Source organism: Mixophyes fleayi, chromosome 1 (genome assembly GCF_038048845.1).
Source record: "Mixophyes fleayi isolate aMixFle1 chromosome 1, aMixFle1.hap1, whole genome shotgun sequence".
NCBI lineage: Eukaryota > Metazoa > Chordata > Amphibia > Anura > Limnodynastidae > Mixophyes > Mixophyes fleayi.
Genome location: NC_134402.1, coordinates 441,611,447 through 441,629,631, shown reverse-complemented (window position 1 = coordinate 441,629,631; position 18,185 = coordinate 441,611,447). Strand labels below are relative to the sequence as shown.

The 18,185-nt window shown below is 44.8% G+C and overlaps 1 protein-coding gene across 1 annotated transcript in view; it reads right to left on the bottom strand.

The window, feature by feature from the left end:
• The window catches only part of MBD2 (methyl-CpG binding domain protein 2), a 37,040-nt gene extending 29,785 nt beyond the window's left edge, over nucleotides 1-7,255 (bottom strand). The window contains exon 1 of the mRNA XM_075185477.1: nucleotides 6,880-7,255. Within this exon, the coding sequence (XP_075041578.1) occupies nucleotides 6,880-6,989 (110 nt within the window). The 5' untranslated portion in view covers nucleotides 6,990-7,255. The remainder of the gene's footprint in view (nucleotides 1-6,879) is intronic.
• Between the last annotated feature and the right edge of the window lie 10,930 nt (nucleotides 7,256-18,185).

Here is an 18,185-nt window from a genome sequence, read left to right as displayed (position 1 = left end):
GCAACCATTCACAAATGACCAAAACCCATAGCAACCATTCACAAATGACCAGAACCCATAGCAACCATTCACAAATGACCAAAATCCATAGCAACCATTCACAAATGACCAGAACCCATGGCAACCATTCACAAATGACCAGAACCCATGGCAACCATTCACAAATGACCAGAACCCATGGCAACCATTCACAAATGACCAAAACCCATGGCAACCATTCACAAATGACCAGAACCCATGGCAACCATTCACAAATGACCAGAACCCATGGCAACCATTCACAAATGACCAGAACCCATGGCAACCATTCACAAATGACCAAAACCCATGGCAACCATTCACAAATGACCAAAACCCATGGCAACAATTCACAAATGACCAAAACCCATAGCAACCATTCACAAATGACCAAAATCCATAGCAATCATTCACAAATGACCAAAATCCATAGCAACCATTCACAAATGACCAGAACCCATAGCAACCATTCACAAATGACCAGAACCCATAGCAACCATTCACAAATGACCAGAACCCATAGCAACCATTCACAAATGACCAGAACCCATAGCAACCATTCACAAATGACCAGAACCCATAGCAACCATTCACAAATGACCAAAACCCATAGCAACCATTCACAAATGACCAAAATCCATAGCAACCATTCACAAATGACCAGAACCCATGGCAACCATTCACAAATGACCAGAACCCATGGCAACCATTCACAAATGACCAGAACCCATAGCAACCATTCACAAATGACCAAAACCCATAGCAACCATTCACAAATGACCAAAATCCATAGCAACCATTCACAAATGACCAGAACCCATAGCAACCATTCACAAATGACCAGAACCCATGGCAACCATTCACAAATGACCAGAACCCATGGCAACCATTCACAAATGACCAGAACCCATGGCAACCATTCACAAATGACCAGAACCCATAGCAACCATTCACAAATGACCAAAAGCCATAGCAACCATTCACAAATGACCAGAACCCATAGCAACCATTCACAAATGACCAGGACCCATAGCAACCATTCACAAATGACCAGAACCCATAGCAACCATTCACAGATGACCAAAACCCATAGCAACCATTCACAAATGACCAAAACCCATAGCAACCATTCACAAATGACCAGAACCCATAGCAACCATTCACAAATGACCAGAACCCATAGCAACCATTCACAAATGACCAGAACCCATAGCAACCATTCACAAATGACCAGAACCCATGGCAACCATTCACAAATGACCAAAACCCATGGCAACCATTCACAAATGACCAGAACCCATGGCAACCATTCACAAATGACCAAAACCCATGGCAACCATTCACAAATGACCAAAACCCATAGCAACCATTCACAAATGACCAGAACCCATAGCAACCATTCACAAATGACCAAAATCCATAGCAACCATTCACAAATGACCAGAACCCATGGCAACCATTCACAAATGACCAGAACCCATGGCAACCATTCACAAATGACCAGAACCCATGGCAACCATTCACAAATGACCAAAACCCATGGCAACCATTCACAAATGACCAGAACCCATGGCAACCATTCACAAATGACCAGAACCCATGGCAACCATTCACAAATGACCAGAACCCATGGCAACCATTCACAAATGACCAAAACCCATGGCAACCATTCACAAATGACCAAAACCCATGGCAACAATTCACAAATGACCAAAACCCATAGCAACCATTCACAAATGACCAAAATCCATAGCAATCATTCACAAATGACCAAAATCCATAGCAACCATTCACAAATGACCAGAACCCATAGCAACCATTCACAAATGACCAGAACCCATAGCAACCATTCACAAATGACCAGAACCCATAGCAACCATTCACAAATGACCAGAACCCATAGCAACCATTCACAAATGACCAGAACCCATAGCAACCATTCACAAATGACCAGAACCCATAGCAACCATTCACAAATGACCAGAACCCATAGCAACCATTCACAAATGACCAAAACCCATAGCAACCATTCACAAATGACCAAAATCCATAGCAACCATTCACAAATGACCAGAACCCATGGCAACCATTCACAAATGACCAGAACCCATGGCAACCATTCACAAATGACCAGAACCCATAGCAACCATTCACAAATGACCAAAACCCATAGCAACCATTCACAAATGACCAAAATCCATAGCAACCATTCACAAATGACCAGAACCCATAGCAACCATTCACAAATGACCAGAACCCATGGCAACCATTCACAAATGACCAGAACCCATGGCAACCATTCACAAATGACCAGAACCCATGGCAACCATTCACAAATGACCAGAACCCATAGCAACCATTCACAAATGACCAAAAGCCATAGCAACCATTCACAAATGACCAGAACCCATAGCAACCATTCACAAATGACCAGGACCCATAGCAACCATTCACAAATGACCAGAACCCATAGCAACCATTCACAGATGACCAAAACCCATAGCAACCATTCACAAATGACCAAAACCCATAGCAACCATTCACAAATGACCAGAACCCATAGCAACCATTCACAAATGACCAGAACCCATAGCAACCATTCACAAATGACCAAAACCCATAGCAACCATTCACAAATGATCAGAACCCATAGCAACCATTCACAAATGACCAGAACCCATAGCAACCATTCACAAATGACCAGAACCCATAGCAACCATTCACAGATGACCAAAACCCATAGCAACCATTCACAAATGACCAAAACCCATAGCAACCATTCACAAATGACCAGAACCCATAGCAACCATTCACAAATGACCAGAACCCATAGCAACCATTCACAAATGACCAGAACCCATAGCAACCATTCACAGATGACCAAAACCCATAGCAACCATTCACAAATGACCAAAACCCATAGCAACCATTCACAAATGACCAGAACCCATAGCAACCATTCACAAATGACCAGAACCCATAGCAACCATTCACAAATGACCAAAACCCATAGCAACCATTCACAAATGACCAGAACCCATAGCAACCATTCACAGATGACCAAAACCCATAGCAACCATTCACAAATGACCAGAACCCATAGCAACCATTCACAGATGACCAAAACCCATAGCAACCATTCACAAATGACCAAAACCCATAGCAACCATTCACAAATGACCAGAACCCATAGCAACCATTCACAAATGACCAGAACCCATAGCAACCATTCACAAATGACCAAAACCCATAGCAACCATTCACAAATGATCAGAACCCATAGCAACCATTCACAAATGACCAGAACCCATAGCAACCATTCACAAATGACCAGAAACTCATAGCATCCATTTACAAAGAAGCTTAGATCAGCGACAGGCAACCCAATACACCTCACGGGCCACATGAGCAGCCCTTTAATCTCCAAAAGGATCACAAAATATCCTTAAACTCAGTAATAAATTAAAACAAATACCTATATACAAAGAACGAGGCACCTGTCTGTAATAACATATCAGCAGTTTAAACAAGTGTTACAAGCTATAACAAACAAATCGGTCAACGAAGCAGGAAGGAGCTGGGGGCCGAAGCTGAAGGCTCAATGGGCCGCCTGTTGCCCATCACTGGTTTAATACATGTTAAACTAAGTGTTTGCCAAGTGTCGCTACACATTTCCACTATAGCCATCATTTTACAGCGGTTACCAAAACCACTGAGATTTCTTTTGACCCAAAACACATATAATATACATTGCCTGGAGGTTTATTTTCTATAGCATGGAGTAGCAGGTGCGGATGAGACATACACCCCTCACCCCATGATGGGACTATGATTTTAGCATACAATTATCCTAGCACATGCTGCAATGTACAGTCTTTGTTGCACAAGTGTCTGGGGGATAACATCATTACCAATACTCACCTAATAGCAGCTGTTAAGTCACAAACATAGTAAAACCACCTCTAGATGATTAAGAAACCGTGTTATCCATGTTGACAAGCATTATCGTTTTCACGCCACAGTACACTTTCTGCTTGCAGAGAGCGTAATGCAGCTCTGGTCAACCTGTGGCTCTCCAGGTGTTGTGGAACCACAAGCGCCAGCATGCTTTGACAGTATATTAGCCAGCCGATAGCTGCCAGGGCATGCTTGTAGTTCCACAACACCTGGTGAGCCACAGGCCTGGCACAGTACTTAATGGTCAAATTTATATATATATATATATATATATATATATATATATATATATATATATATTAAAGTTTAAAAAAATGCTTCCCCTGGTCTAAACACAGACACAGCATTCAAGGGTGAAGGCACAACAAAAAATATATGCAACACAGTCGCACAGGACTGCCTGACTGGCCCACAACAATACACTTACAGTTGGGATTCAACATCTGACCAGATTCTCTGTCTAGTGGATTCAAATCAGATTGGACGCGATCGACAGACTGGTCATACGTGCTACAATACTGCGTTATTTACCAAATTGGGCATCATCTGATGGGGTATGCCCACCTAGTCAATGCATTCATTTCAAATTAAGTAGAAAGTTAGATATCAGTTCCAAACCACTTGTTTTGAACTGTGTATTGTGGCTGTTCCAGTCCTGTCATCTCATTCCTCTCTGCGCAAATATATTACATTTCTAATAGTGCGTCTACTGTCTGCAGTGGGAGCAAGCAGCCGCTTTGTAGGCTGAACAAGTCTCCATAATAACACAATAGGCGCCAGTGCCAATTTGTGCCTCAATTATATCTTATTTGTGAATTGATAAGCACCAGTGGCATGAATATTGGTTCAGCTAAACAATTGATGCCTTTGTTGAGCCCATTGATTTCTGTCAACTACATGTTACACATTGTCCCACATCATTAATGCTTTTTAAAATATCTAGATCAGCACAACTCTGTTTAATATACACGGTCGTTCCACTATAATAAACACAGGACACTCCCCTGCATAGTTACGCACCCACAGCTTTGTGTTATGTCTACCAGGAAAGTGCACAATGTTAATGTAAAGCTGTCACTTCTCAAAATGTGGCGATTTGAACGGCCAATAAAGCCACTTTAGACCTAATAAGATGAAAACAGACGCTGGTATGAGGACAAAGGCAGCCAATACAGATTTACATCTAATGTGGACCCCTCAGATATCCAAGATGGTAGCTATAGTTGGTCAATTGCTGCATCTGACCGTGTCTGAGGCAATTGTCTGATCGCACTAATGTAGCTCAATCAGATCCAAGGCTTAAGATTCAGCCATACACGGCTATGTACCTACATGACTAAGTATGACAGATAAGAGAACCAGTCCTCCAATATTCGGGCGGAGCAGCCGGTTCAACCAGTGTGTGGGCAGCTCTACTATGCTCCCCTCATACAACACGTAACTCCTCTAGCATACACTGAATGCCCCAACCGTACCCTTTGAACATTCTTTGGCTACAAACATAGGCTACCATGCTCTAGCCAAACAAAATCAGGAAACGCATCCGTTTATCAGTTAGCTTGCTTTTGTGCTTGACAGTATACCTTCTATATAAATGTGACGACGCTTGCTGTAGTCAGTCAACTTACTAATGCACCATTTTATTCTTAAGTCTTTATACTCTGTGGTTTACCGTATTATACACGTTGTGACACTCTGCCCGAGCCCTCCCCCTGCCATACAGCAGCACAGGCCCCCTGCACTCCCCCTGCCATACAGCAGCACAGGCCCCCAGCACTCCCCCCTTCCATACAGCAGCACAGGCCCCCAGCCAGGCCACCTGTACCCCCCACCCCCCCCCCCCTGCCATACAGTGAAGTAGACCAGCTATTCAGCCCTCCCTTGTGTAAAGTGGCGTTCTCCCTGGACACGGGGCGGCAATGTCCACCAAAGCTCCCACCTCACACAGCAGCAATGCCCTCCCCAATCTAAGGGCGACAATGCCCCCCATCACATGGTGGTGATGCCCCCACCACCACAGGGCAACAATGCCCTCCCCCATTACAAGGCAACAATGCCCAACAGCCACCCCCAACACAGCATGACAATAACCCCCCAGCCCTCCCCCGACACAGGGCAATGATCTCCCCCCCACACACCCTCCCCCGACACAGGGCAACGATGGCTCCCAGCCCCCGTCACAGGGCAGCAATGCCCCCCCCACCTCAACATGGGGCAACAATGTCCCCCAGGCCCCAACCCAGGGCAACAATGACCCACCCAGCACCCCCCTCCACAGGGCGACAACGCCTCCCCAGCCCTCCCTCGCCACAGGGCGACAACGCCTCCCCAGCCCTCCCTCGCCACAGGGCGACAACGCCTCCCCAGCCCTCCCTCGCCACAGGGCGACAACGCCTCCCCAGCCCTCCCTCGCCACAGGGCGACAACGCCTCCCCAGCCCTCCCCCGCCACAGGGCGACAACGCCTCCCCAGCCCTCCCCCGCCACAGGGCGACAACGCCTCCCCAGCCCTCCCCCGCCACAGGGCGACAACGCCTCCCCAGCCCTCCCCCGCCACAGGTGGACAACACCCCCCACAGCTAACCCAAAACACACCACAGCAGAAAAGCCCCCCTCTGCCACCCAGCAGCACAGTCACCCAGCAGCACAGTCACCCAGCAGCACAGTCACCCAGCCCCCCTGCCACCCACAGGCACAGCACCCAGAGCCTCCTCCTACCAACCACAGGCACCCTGCCCTCTATGGACACCTATATCACCTAATATCTACCACTACCAGACAGAAGCACAAGCAACCTCACTGCAAGAAAAACAAAGTCCCAAAAACTCCAGCAAGACACAGCAGCACAACTTCCCTGACAGCTCAGTCCCCAGCCAGCGACTCCCAGTCAGTGACCCCTCATTACCTGAAGTAGTAGACATCGCTCTTCCCTGCGCTCAGCCCGGACTTCCTAATGACCTCCTCCTTCTTCCAGCCCGGTGGCAGCGCCGGACAGTCCATCCTCCGCTTCTCCATACACCGGCTGGTGTCCTACACCATAGCCCTCTGCCTCCCACCCCGCACTGAGCGCCCCAGCGCCCCCTAGCAACACAAAACCCTTCCGCAAACTAGTCCCGGCGTGACTGGCGGAGGGATACACTAAACCAAAAATCTCTCAGGTATCCAGTGAGCAGCGGGTACGTGAGGTCCCCGCTGAGGCTCAGAGACGCACACTGGTGCCGGCTCCAGGAATCACTGGAGAGCGGACAGTTGTGTGGTGAGTACACAGGACTCTGTGTCACAATGCAATGGAATCATCAAGCAACTGTCAACGTTCTAGTCGTGGCTGAACTACAACTCCCATGAGCCTTTGCTGTTCGCTGAACTGTGTGATACTTATGGAAGTTCTGCTAGTGGCAACAGCTGACACGCTGCTGGCTCCCTCCGCTGTATAGTGGTGTAGTGGGTGGTAGATATTAGATATCATACACTGTGTTGAGAAAATGTGTCTGCTATTATATCTTTACAGGGGCAGGAGGGCATTGCCCCCCCCCTGGCTGGTTCCATAGTGGGCTACCGTGGGCTGGGTCACTGGGCTACCTGCATTTTTTTCCCTTTAAAATGTTCCCAATAGGCTGCTGAGTTGAGTCAAATGGCACATTGTAGCATGCATCATAAACAGTGCTCCAATGCACTTGGCATATTTAATAAAAATCGCAAACGTATGAATTTTATCACAAGATAAAATAATATTCATTGTTTTTATATATATATATATATATATATATATATATATAATTTTACCGCAGACACGGCTCCCCAGCTCTCAACTGCCACAGAGTAGCAATGTGCCCTATGGTCTCCCCTGCAAGTGGCGCAGTGCCCCATGTGTTTCCTGCCATAGAAAAGCACAGCTCCCCAGGCGTCCCTGACACATACCGTGTGGGGTCATGAGTTAAATTCCCGACCATGGCCTTATTGTGTGGAGTTTGTATGTCCTCCCCGTTTTTGCGTGGGTTTCCTCCGGGTGCTCCGGTTTCCTCCCACAATCCAAAAACATACTGGTAGGTTAACTGGCTGCTATCAAATTGACCCTAGTCTGTCTGTGTGTGTGTGTTAGGGAATTTAGACTGTAAGCTCTATTGGGGCAGAGATTAATATGAGTGTGTTCTCTGTACAGCACTGCGGAATTAGTGGCGCTATATAAATAAATAAATAAATCAATTATGGTGACTCGTGCATGTCAGGAGTCAGGAAGGAATGGTAAAAAGCCTTAAAATTGTTATAGGAATATACGGGGGAAAGGAGAGAGCAGAATATGACAGAAATAAAATGGATGGCAGACATAGAAGAGGCTATATACACACGAAATCTGCTGCTTCAACTGTGTATTTTAGAGATAAGAATAATGACGTGTCAGTAAAATACTAGCTATCAATAGATTTTCTAAAATCGTTAGAAAAAAAATATATTTTGGAGGATTGGAGCACTGCCATGTGTTTATTGTCTGTTATACCTGAGCTGCATTCAGCCATGTAGAGAACACAGCATAACATATTTTTGAATGGGGATCATTGATCTTTATGGGTAACACATCCATAGTATAGGCAGTGTTTTTAGTGAATGCAGGAATGGTCTCAAAAACAGAGCAAGACGTGATCATTGTGATCATTGTCCTTTCAAGCGATCACTGTAAACACTATGTTACAAATGATGTTCATGTGGCATTCACCTTTAGGCAGAATGGACTTCGGTCATGTGAGAGTCCATGTGTATACAGGTTTATGGGTATTTATTCCCACCAATACTGTCAATACAAAAGTATCAGGAACAAGGGATTCTGGGAAAAGAAACATTCTGAACCAGGACAGCTTTTCAATAAAATTGGCCCTGGGCAGAAAATATTGTTGATCCCCCTCCACGGTGAATGCTAGACTAACAGCAGTGTAATTTCACAGGCTTTATTGACAGCTACATTTCACAGCTCAGCTGCAAGCAGCCACATAACACATTGCACAAACCACTCGCTGCACAAAACTTTTTGGTAAAACAAATCTTGAATTCCAAACAGCTCAGGTACAGTCGTCATTTTCTTTCACAAGCACATGTGCCCGGTATTTTATAAAGTCTCACCCGACTAGGTGCTCCCACTGACTGGAGAGAATGCGTTCAGGGGCATGCCTGTGAGTACAAGCACTTTCTTTTTGAACCCACTCAGATTAGGGTCTGGTACTTTAGAAACTAGGGGTATATTTCATACTTGCCAACTCTCCCGGAATGTCCGGGAGACTCCCGCATTTTGTGAGAGTCTCCCGGACTCCCGGGCGAGTGTGGCAATCTCCCGAATTCTGCCCACTTCACTAGGAAGTGCCCCACTTCCTAGTGAAGTGGGCAGAATTAGATCCCAAACGCCGCGATTCCCGGTGAATCGCGGCGTTTGGCCCCGCCCCCGCTGTCAAATGACGCAATTTGCGTCATGACGTCACAGGGGGCGGGGCCGAAATGACGCGATTTCGGCCACCCTGCCCCTTCACGCCCCCCTCCACTGGCTGGCTCCCGGAAGGGAGCTGAAGAAAGTAGGTAAGTATGGTATATTTACTAAACTGCGTGTTTGAAAAAGTGGGATGTTGCCTATAGCGACCAATCAGATTCTAGCTGTCATTTATTTAGTGCATTCTACAAAATGATAGCTAGATTCTGATTGGTTGCTATAGGAAACATCTCCACTTTTTCAAACCCGCAGTTTAGTAAATATACCCCTAGGTGTGTTTATCTTATGTTCCTTGTGTTTAAGTATCAGTCTTGCTTACCTGATACTGAGTTTGTTCCTGATTCTGATCATTTGCTTGTGAACCCAACCCCAGATTGTTTAATTTTTCTGAGCATGTGGTGTGGTATGGCTGGATGCATGTAATTAATGTAGAGCGTGCCTAGCTTTAGTGCATGCAGAAGCGTCCGATTCAAGCTTTGGGCATCTCTATGGTACGTGATTTTCAGTCGTATCACTTGCTCCAGGTCTAATCTAAGCGCCGATTACTAGTGATGACGGCTGAGTATGCATGCTAGGACATGTTTGTAATCAGGAGCAACTTTAAAAATATATTTTATATACTGCAGACATTAATTACAAAATAATAAATATATTTTATGGGAAAAAAAATAAAAAGACCCACTTTTTTATGTTTTGTCTTTAATGACTATAATATTAACAGGTGACATTAATTGAATAGAATAGTTTTTATTATTTTTTTCTGTGCGTTCTTTTGTGACTTTATATTCAACATATGTATTGGACGTATCCTGCAGTGTCCTGTCCGTTAGAATAGAGTGGACCTAGAGCCGTATTCATCAACAGACGCATCTTCAGATCCGCTCCTTGTTGAATATGGACGTAAGTATACCCGATCCACGTGCATTTTGAGTTTAGTAATGAATCGGGTCATGTATACTTAGCACAATTTCTTAGTCAGGCTAATTCTTGGGCCGTGCCCTGTGGCTCCTCGCTGTGAAGCCCATCACTCTCTTGCAGGGGCCCCTATTGAAAATTAGGCTTCCCACTAGACTCCACTGGTGCTACGCATAATATGCTAGGACATACATGATACCAAGACGTATATGGTGCCAAGTCAAGGTCTAGTTTACAGAGTCTTGTCTTTAGGCTCCCTGCGGTCTTCTCAAAGGCTTGATATGAGAAGTAGAAACATTTTTAACATTGGAAGTCATACCTCCCACCATTTTAGTATCTGGCATCAGGACAGGGGGAGTGGTGATGTAATTGTGGGGGCGTGGCCAATGGGATTGGCGCTGTGACCCACTAGTCTGCCCCTTCCCTTCTCCCTGGGCAGAGCAGCTGTGAACAGAAGATACCGGAACAAACATGTCATTGGTTGAGATGGTAGGACTGAACCCTAAGATCTAGACAATTGGGTGGTATGTTGGAAGTACTGAGCAAATGCAGCTGTCATCATCATCATTTATTCATATAGCGCCACTAATTCTGCAGCGCTGTACAGAGAACTCACTCACATCAGTTCCTGCCCCATTGGAGCAGTCAATTAACCTACCAGTCTGTTTTCTGGAGTGTGGGAGGAAACCGGAGTACCCGAAGGAAAGCCACGCAAACACGGGGAGAACATACAAACTCCTCACAGATAAGGCCATGGTCAGGAATTGAACTCAAGTGCTGAGAGGCAGAAGTGCTAACCACTGAGCCACCGTGCTGCCCTATAATACCTCTCCTAAAATACCTCAATAAAAGCACTCAAAAATTTACGTTGACACCTCTGTTCTAGACCACCTGAGCTTAGTTCTGTTCAACTAATATAGGAGTAGCCCAGGCATTGCTTTAAAAATATATTGTTGAACCCTATGAAAATCGTAAGGTTCATTTATATTGCCGCTTGGACAATGCCGTGAGACTGCTTGATGGATTATATACACACCTTACATTAGTTTTCTTCCGTCTAGACTCCATTGAGTACTCTTGCATGGCTCCAAATAGTCATGTGAATGTGTTATTAGTCGCGGCGGCCGCGGGCACCGCCGCGACTCTCCTTGTCTTCCTGCTGACGTCCCAGCCGTTGCTATGGCGACCGGGATGTCACTTCCGGTCCCGACGTCCCAGTTGCCTAGGCAACGACCGGGATGCCTGTAGTTACATCGCGCAGCGCCCGGCCAGCTGTCAGACAGCCGGGCGCGTGCGCACAGGGGGCCATAGTACTTAGCCAATAGTGGCTGATTGAAGAGACTCTGCTACTCATTTACTGGCTGTATGCCAGTAATTCATCATGCAGCCACCTGGCTGATTATTCCTAGCTCGACACCCTGTAGCCTCATTGGCCATTAGCAATTATCATTAGGCTATTCCTGTGAATGCTGGTAGGGCTCTGTTCTGATTGGCTCCTTGTACTATTTAAGGCAGTGAGGACTGAGCCTCACTGCCGGTTATAGCGTCCAGTTTGCCTGTCAGCCTAACCTGCTCCTGCTCCTGTATTGTATTGGTGAAACCTGTTGGACTGATTGCCCGTGTATGACCCCTTGCCTGGATTTGGACCCTGCCTGTGCTTCTTGTGACCCCGACCTCTGGCGTGTTTACCGACCTTCCTGTTTGCTCATGACCCTTGACCTCGGCCTGTTTACTGGATCTGCTGTCTGCTGCCAGCCCTTGACCCTTGCCTGGACTCCACTTCATTTACTTGGCTTCTCTCCAGCCGGTACACACTTCACGACCCTCTGTCAGTCTGCAGCCAAGTCTGTCCCCACCACTAGGGGCTCCAGTGAACACCTGACTGGAGGAGCAGACTCCGGGTTGTGCTGTATCGGCTAGAGGGGTTCCTAACAGAATGGCCCTTGCAATTCTCATAGGGACCAAAGATCCCTCTTTAAAGCCATTTCTGAACTGTAATTAAGATAAAGGTTTAAATTTTATTTTCAATCTGACATTACAGACTATTTCGTGTAGAACAGCGGTGGGAATTTCCAAACTAATCTGTTTATATTCCACGCTGTATGAAAATAGAATGTAAAAAATTCCAAACGTGGGGAGTCATTTTTATAGCCCCTGTATGTCTAGAAGATGATTGAATTATACACAATGTACTATCACTACATTCCTCCCAGTTGTAAAACTGATATTGTATCACAGATAAGATTCCTGTATATCAGTAGTAACATTGTATAATATCCTGGTCTTGTGGTATGCAATATATTAGATACGTGCTTGAGATGGCATTGACAGATGCACATGAACACTGACATATCCATCCATTAACTTGTTGTCCCACTTATTTTTTTTTCTACAATTTGCAAGAGTTCATCCGGACAGCAGGGTCTTAGCAGGTGAACATGCGAACTGTAGCTGGGTGTTCCACAGATTACTTCTCAAACCGTGTTTGAAAGATATACATTTCCTGAGCAGGTATATACTTGCCACTAGTATACTTCATTTAGGATACATCCCTTTTTTAAGCATCAAGAATTTCTCAGTCTTTGGAAAGGAAGGGGGATGATACTTTGATGTAGATTTCTTTTGATCATGTGCAATGTAATTATCTGCTGTTAAGATCATGGTTATTTTACAGCCGTAAGTTATAAAGGTCACAGGAAATCAGGTTTTATTGAGAAGGATTGAAAGCAGTATGCAAGTATACACAGTGTGAGTTACTGACATAGTGAATCTAGATCAAAGTTTACTAGAGATATCATCATCACCATTTATTTATATAGCGCCACTAATTCCTCAGCGCTGTACAGAGAACTCATTCACATCAGTCCCTGCCCCATTAGAGCTGACAGTCTAAATTCCCTAACATAGACAGACAGACAGGTATATATTGCTATATGTTAATGCACATTGGCACGGTGTTAGTAAATAACACCTTGGAGTCACAGCATTGGAGATTGTGGTGCAGGGAGATTGGGGATACACATTTTCATAGCAAGTACACAGATGAGTCGAGTTGAGCTGATGCATATTGCAAACATGTACAATTTGTTGCCCAGTAAGTCATAGGTACTACAAAACAGACAGGAGCGAAGTTTTGGAGGAATTGACAATGAAGACGAAATTCCACCAGAGAAACGTGCAAAATGCTGCAGCCCAATCCGGAAGGAGGAATCTGGGAAATATTTAGCGAAACAGGTCTCAAAATTTTGGTAATCTCTACTACAAAGTTGTGACTTTCTATTTGGGCCTGTGGTCTCTGTAAAATGGGGATTTGACAGGAAAGAGACATTTTTTGTCCTGAATTTTAGCAGTAATGTTGGTAGTTATGATTGACTAACTGTTAGACATGACATCGCACTCAAATAAATGACACCGCCTGCAATGGGTCATTGTGAATTGCAACAAATAATGTGATAACAGTTTCAATATATTTATTGTAGAGATGAGCGCACTCGGATTTCTGAAATCCGAGCCCACCCGAACGTTGCCGATCCGAGTCGGATCCGAGACAGATCCGGGTATTGGCGCCAAATTCAAATCTGAAACTGAGGCTCTGACTCATAATCCCGTTGTCGGATCTCGCGATACTCGGATCCTATAAATTCCCCGCTAGTCGCCGCCATCTTCACTCGGGCATTGATCAGGGTAGAGGGAGGGTGTGTTAGGTGGTCCTCTGTCCTGGTAGATCTCGTGCTGTGCTGTTTAGTTCTGTGCTGTGCTGTTTAGTTCTGTGCTGTGCTGTGCTGTGTTCTGCAGTATCAGTCCAGTGGTGCTGTGTGCTGTGCTCTGTCCTACTGAGGTCAGTGGTGCTGCTGGGTCCTGTGCTGTGTCCTGTTCAGTCCAGTGGTGCTGTGTCCTGTGCTCTGTGCTTCTAAGGGCATAGTTATTTCCCCAATATTCCCCTGTGTTTAAAAAAATAAAAAAAAGTTATTTAAAAAAATACCAAAAACTAATTTAATTTTTTTTAATTACCACAAAATTTGCACAACCAATCCTGCAGTATAAGCCCATTGGTACTGCAATATTACCAAGTTCACACATTCAGCAGTAAAAGTCCAGTGGTACTGCAAAATTACAAAGTTCACACATTCTGCAGTATCAGTCCAGTGGTGCTGTGTCCTGTGCTCTGTCCTGCTGAGTTCCGTAGTGCTGCTGGGTCCTGTGCCGTGTCCTGTTCAGTCCAGTGGTGCTGTGTCCTGTGCTCTGTGCTTCTAAGGGCATAGTTATTTCCCTATTATTCCCAAGTTTTTAAAAAATAAAAAAAAAGTAAAAAAAAATAGAGGAGGGTTTTTTAATTATATTGTGGCCTCGGTACCAAATTGTGTACCGGGGCCACCACACTACGCAGTCAAGATAGATAGATGCGTATCATAGATAAAGTACATTCAGTGGTGTGGGGCAAATTGAAAAATATTCAAAATGCACTGACATTATCAAAAACAAGAGGTTGTCACACGCTAAAACTCCAACATGTATATGATGGAGAGGATGGAGGAGCAGCCGTATGTGCAGTGTAATGCAGACCTGTTGAAGGTTTTTTATATATTTTATTGTGGTGCCCAGTGCCCACTCCTCTATGCAGTCCAGATACATTTATTGGTGCGAATCATAAAAGTTCAGGGTTTTTAATATATATTGTGGTGACCCACTCCTCTACGCAGTCCAGGTACATTTATTGGTGTGAATCATACAAGTTGATGGTTTTCTTATTATATATATTGTGGTGACCCACTCCTCTACGCAGTCCAGAAAGATACCTCGTTGCAACGTTTTGGACTAATAACTATATTGTGAGGTGTTCAGAATACACTGTAAATTAGTGGAAATGCTTGTTATTGAATGTTATTGAGGTTACTAATAGCATAGGAGTGAAAATAAGCCCAAAAACTTGATTTTTAAACTTTTTATGTTTTTTCCAAAAAAAATCCGAATCCAAAACCTTAAATCCGAACCGAGACCTTTCGTCAAGTGTTTTGCGAGACAAATCCGAACCCCAAAAATAATGAAAATCCGGATCCAAAACACAAAACACGAGACCTCAAAAGTCGCCGGTGCACATCCCTAATTTATTGGTTTGTTAGGGTAATCCCATACTTACCTACTTTCTTCAGCTCCCTTCCGCCAGTGGAGGGGGGCGTGAGGGGGCGGGGCGGCCAAAATCGCATCATTTCGGGCCCGCCCCCTGTGACGTCATGACGCAAATTGCGTCATTTGACAGCGGGGGCGGGGCTAAACGGCGCAATTCCACGGCGTTTGGAATCTAATTCTGCCCACTTCACTAGTGAAGTGAGCAGAATTCGGGAGATTGCCACACTCGCCCGGGAGTCCGGGAGACTCTCGCGAAATGCGGGAGTCTCCCGGACATTCCGGGAGAGTTGGCAAGTATGGGTAATCCTACTCTTTAGTATATAGCTGCAAAGCTTTCAATGCCCACTAAAAAGTGGACCTACACAAGGTGAAGGCAGTCAGTTTGGGATCAGTGTATTCATTTGCTGGGAAGCAGTGTCGTCACCACCTAATATTCACAAGGCCTAACTTATATTCATGGTTGCTAGTGAATTGGTCTACATATATCATGAATATTGGGTCAGCTCAAATTGGCCTGAGTCATTAAGGAGGAGTTTGCTCTTGGATAAACCATGTTACAATACAAGGGGTTCAAATTAGTTTATTATTTTGCAAGTAAGGAAAATACAGGCTGCATTTTTATTTAGCACACAAATACTTGATGGCTTTATTTTTACACTGGAATTTAAAAGTTGATCTAGGACAGGCCTGTCCAACCTGCGGCCCTCCAGATGTTGTGAAACTACAAGCCCCAGCATGCTTTGCCAGTAGACAACCTGTTGATAGCTGGAAGGGCATGCTGGGACTTGTAGTTTGACAACATCTGGAGGGCCGCAGGTTGGACAGGCCTGATCTAGGACATGCCCTACCCCAACTATAAATCTGTCCCCACATTTGAAATTTGCCTCCCGCTCTAATGCAACATGGTTTTGCCAAGATGAAAAGTTACTCCTTTTTATGATTTGCTCTCCTTAATGACTTAGGCCCAATATGCCTTTCTGTGTGTGTGTGTGTGTGTGTGTGTGTGTGTGTGTGTGTGTATATACACACACACACACAAACACACACACACACTTGAGTTCAGATAATCTTATGTATGTGGAGGGACAGAGAGAACAAGGTAGAAACAAGCAGACACATTATTTACAAGTCTGTGGAGCATCACTTTATATGTGCTAGGGAGCACATTATGGTGCTAAGCTCAGATAGAATTATAGTGCTACCATATATCACCTTATATAGCACAATGAGCCTAGGAAATCTGCATTGAAACACAGGTCTGCAGACCTTCAAACAGTAACTTGGGAACAGCTGCTGAGTGCTGAGCTGGGTTTGTACACCAGTATTTCAGTACCGGGATCCTTAGCTAGGTAAGAATGAATATAGAAATAAAAAATAACTATCACTGTGGAGGGGAGCAGCAAATTGTCTCTACAAACTATGTTGACAACTATACAAGAGAATAATAGCTAGGCCACACTATTGATATTACTGTGTATGTAAAAAGCTTAGTGGCTAATTAAATATTCTCCCTAACCTGTTACCTACTGTCTCAGAATGTCAAGGAAGTCCTGAGTTAGGATGACATCTCCTGGACACCTGAGAGAGCAGGTAATCTTCCTGCAAGGGGTCATGAGTTCAATTCCTGACCATGGCCTTATCTGTGGGGAGTTTGTATGTTCTCCCCGTGTTTGCGTGGGTTTCCTCCGGGTGCTCCGGTTTCCTCCCACGCTCCAAAAACATACTAGTAGGTTAATTGGCTGCTATCAAAATTGACTCTCTCTCTCTGTCTGTCTGTGTGTATGTTAGGGAATTTAGACTGTAAATGGGGCAGGGACTGATGTGAATGAGTTCTCTGTACAAGCGCTGCGGAATCAGTGGCGCTGATGAAGGGTGCTTGTACGCTTACCAGTTTAACGGGGATGTACTCTGATGATACAAATCACATGATCAAACCATGCCCCCCTCACTAATATGCAAACAGTGCCACCGGCACATTGTCCCCTCCCACTTTATGATGCAATTGATGTCATCAAGTCAGGCCCACCTCTTCTTTTCATACCTGCCCTGCACATCTCCCTGGGAAAGGAATAAATAGTAGACAAGTATGCCCTATCCATCAATAGTAAAGATGGCAGCGCAAAGGTGTAAAGTTTCTAGTGAAAGATTAAAGAAAACAACTGATTAGCTGATATGGGTAACACCACGTTTTCTGCACAGTAATCCATACTTGTCAACTCTCCTGGAATATCCCGAAATAGTGGGTGACCTCCTGGACACCTGAGATTCTGGCAATCTCCCTGAAGCCAGGCCAGTTAGAGAAACAGTGGGCAGAACACAGCATGGCGGCGTGATCAGCACACTCCTCCCACATCAGAGGAAACACTGGTCAGAATGACTACATCTATGTGCTGGAGAGCAGCGGCCATTTTCTTGTAGTACAGATTTTATCCTGCTAGATAAACATGTCACTGAATTCAATTTGTTCTATTATTATATAAAGGACAATCTGACAGATCAGGAAAAAAATTAAATATAATATATAGCAACACCTGTACCCGTTTATGAGAAGTAGCCATTTTCTTGAAGTACAGACAGTGGAAAATAACAGTATTTTATTGTAGGATAATACAAAGTATGTCTTTTAAATAAAAAAACCTACATCTGACTGGTATCAATTTAATCACTAGAACTTAACCCACAAATACGTATGTACTAAT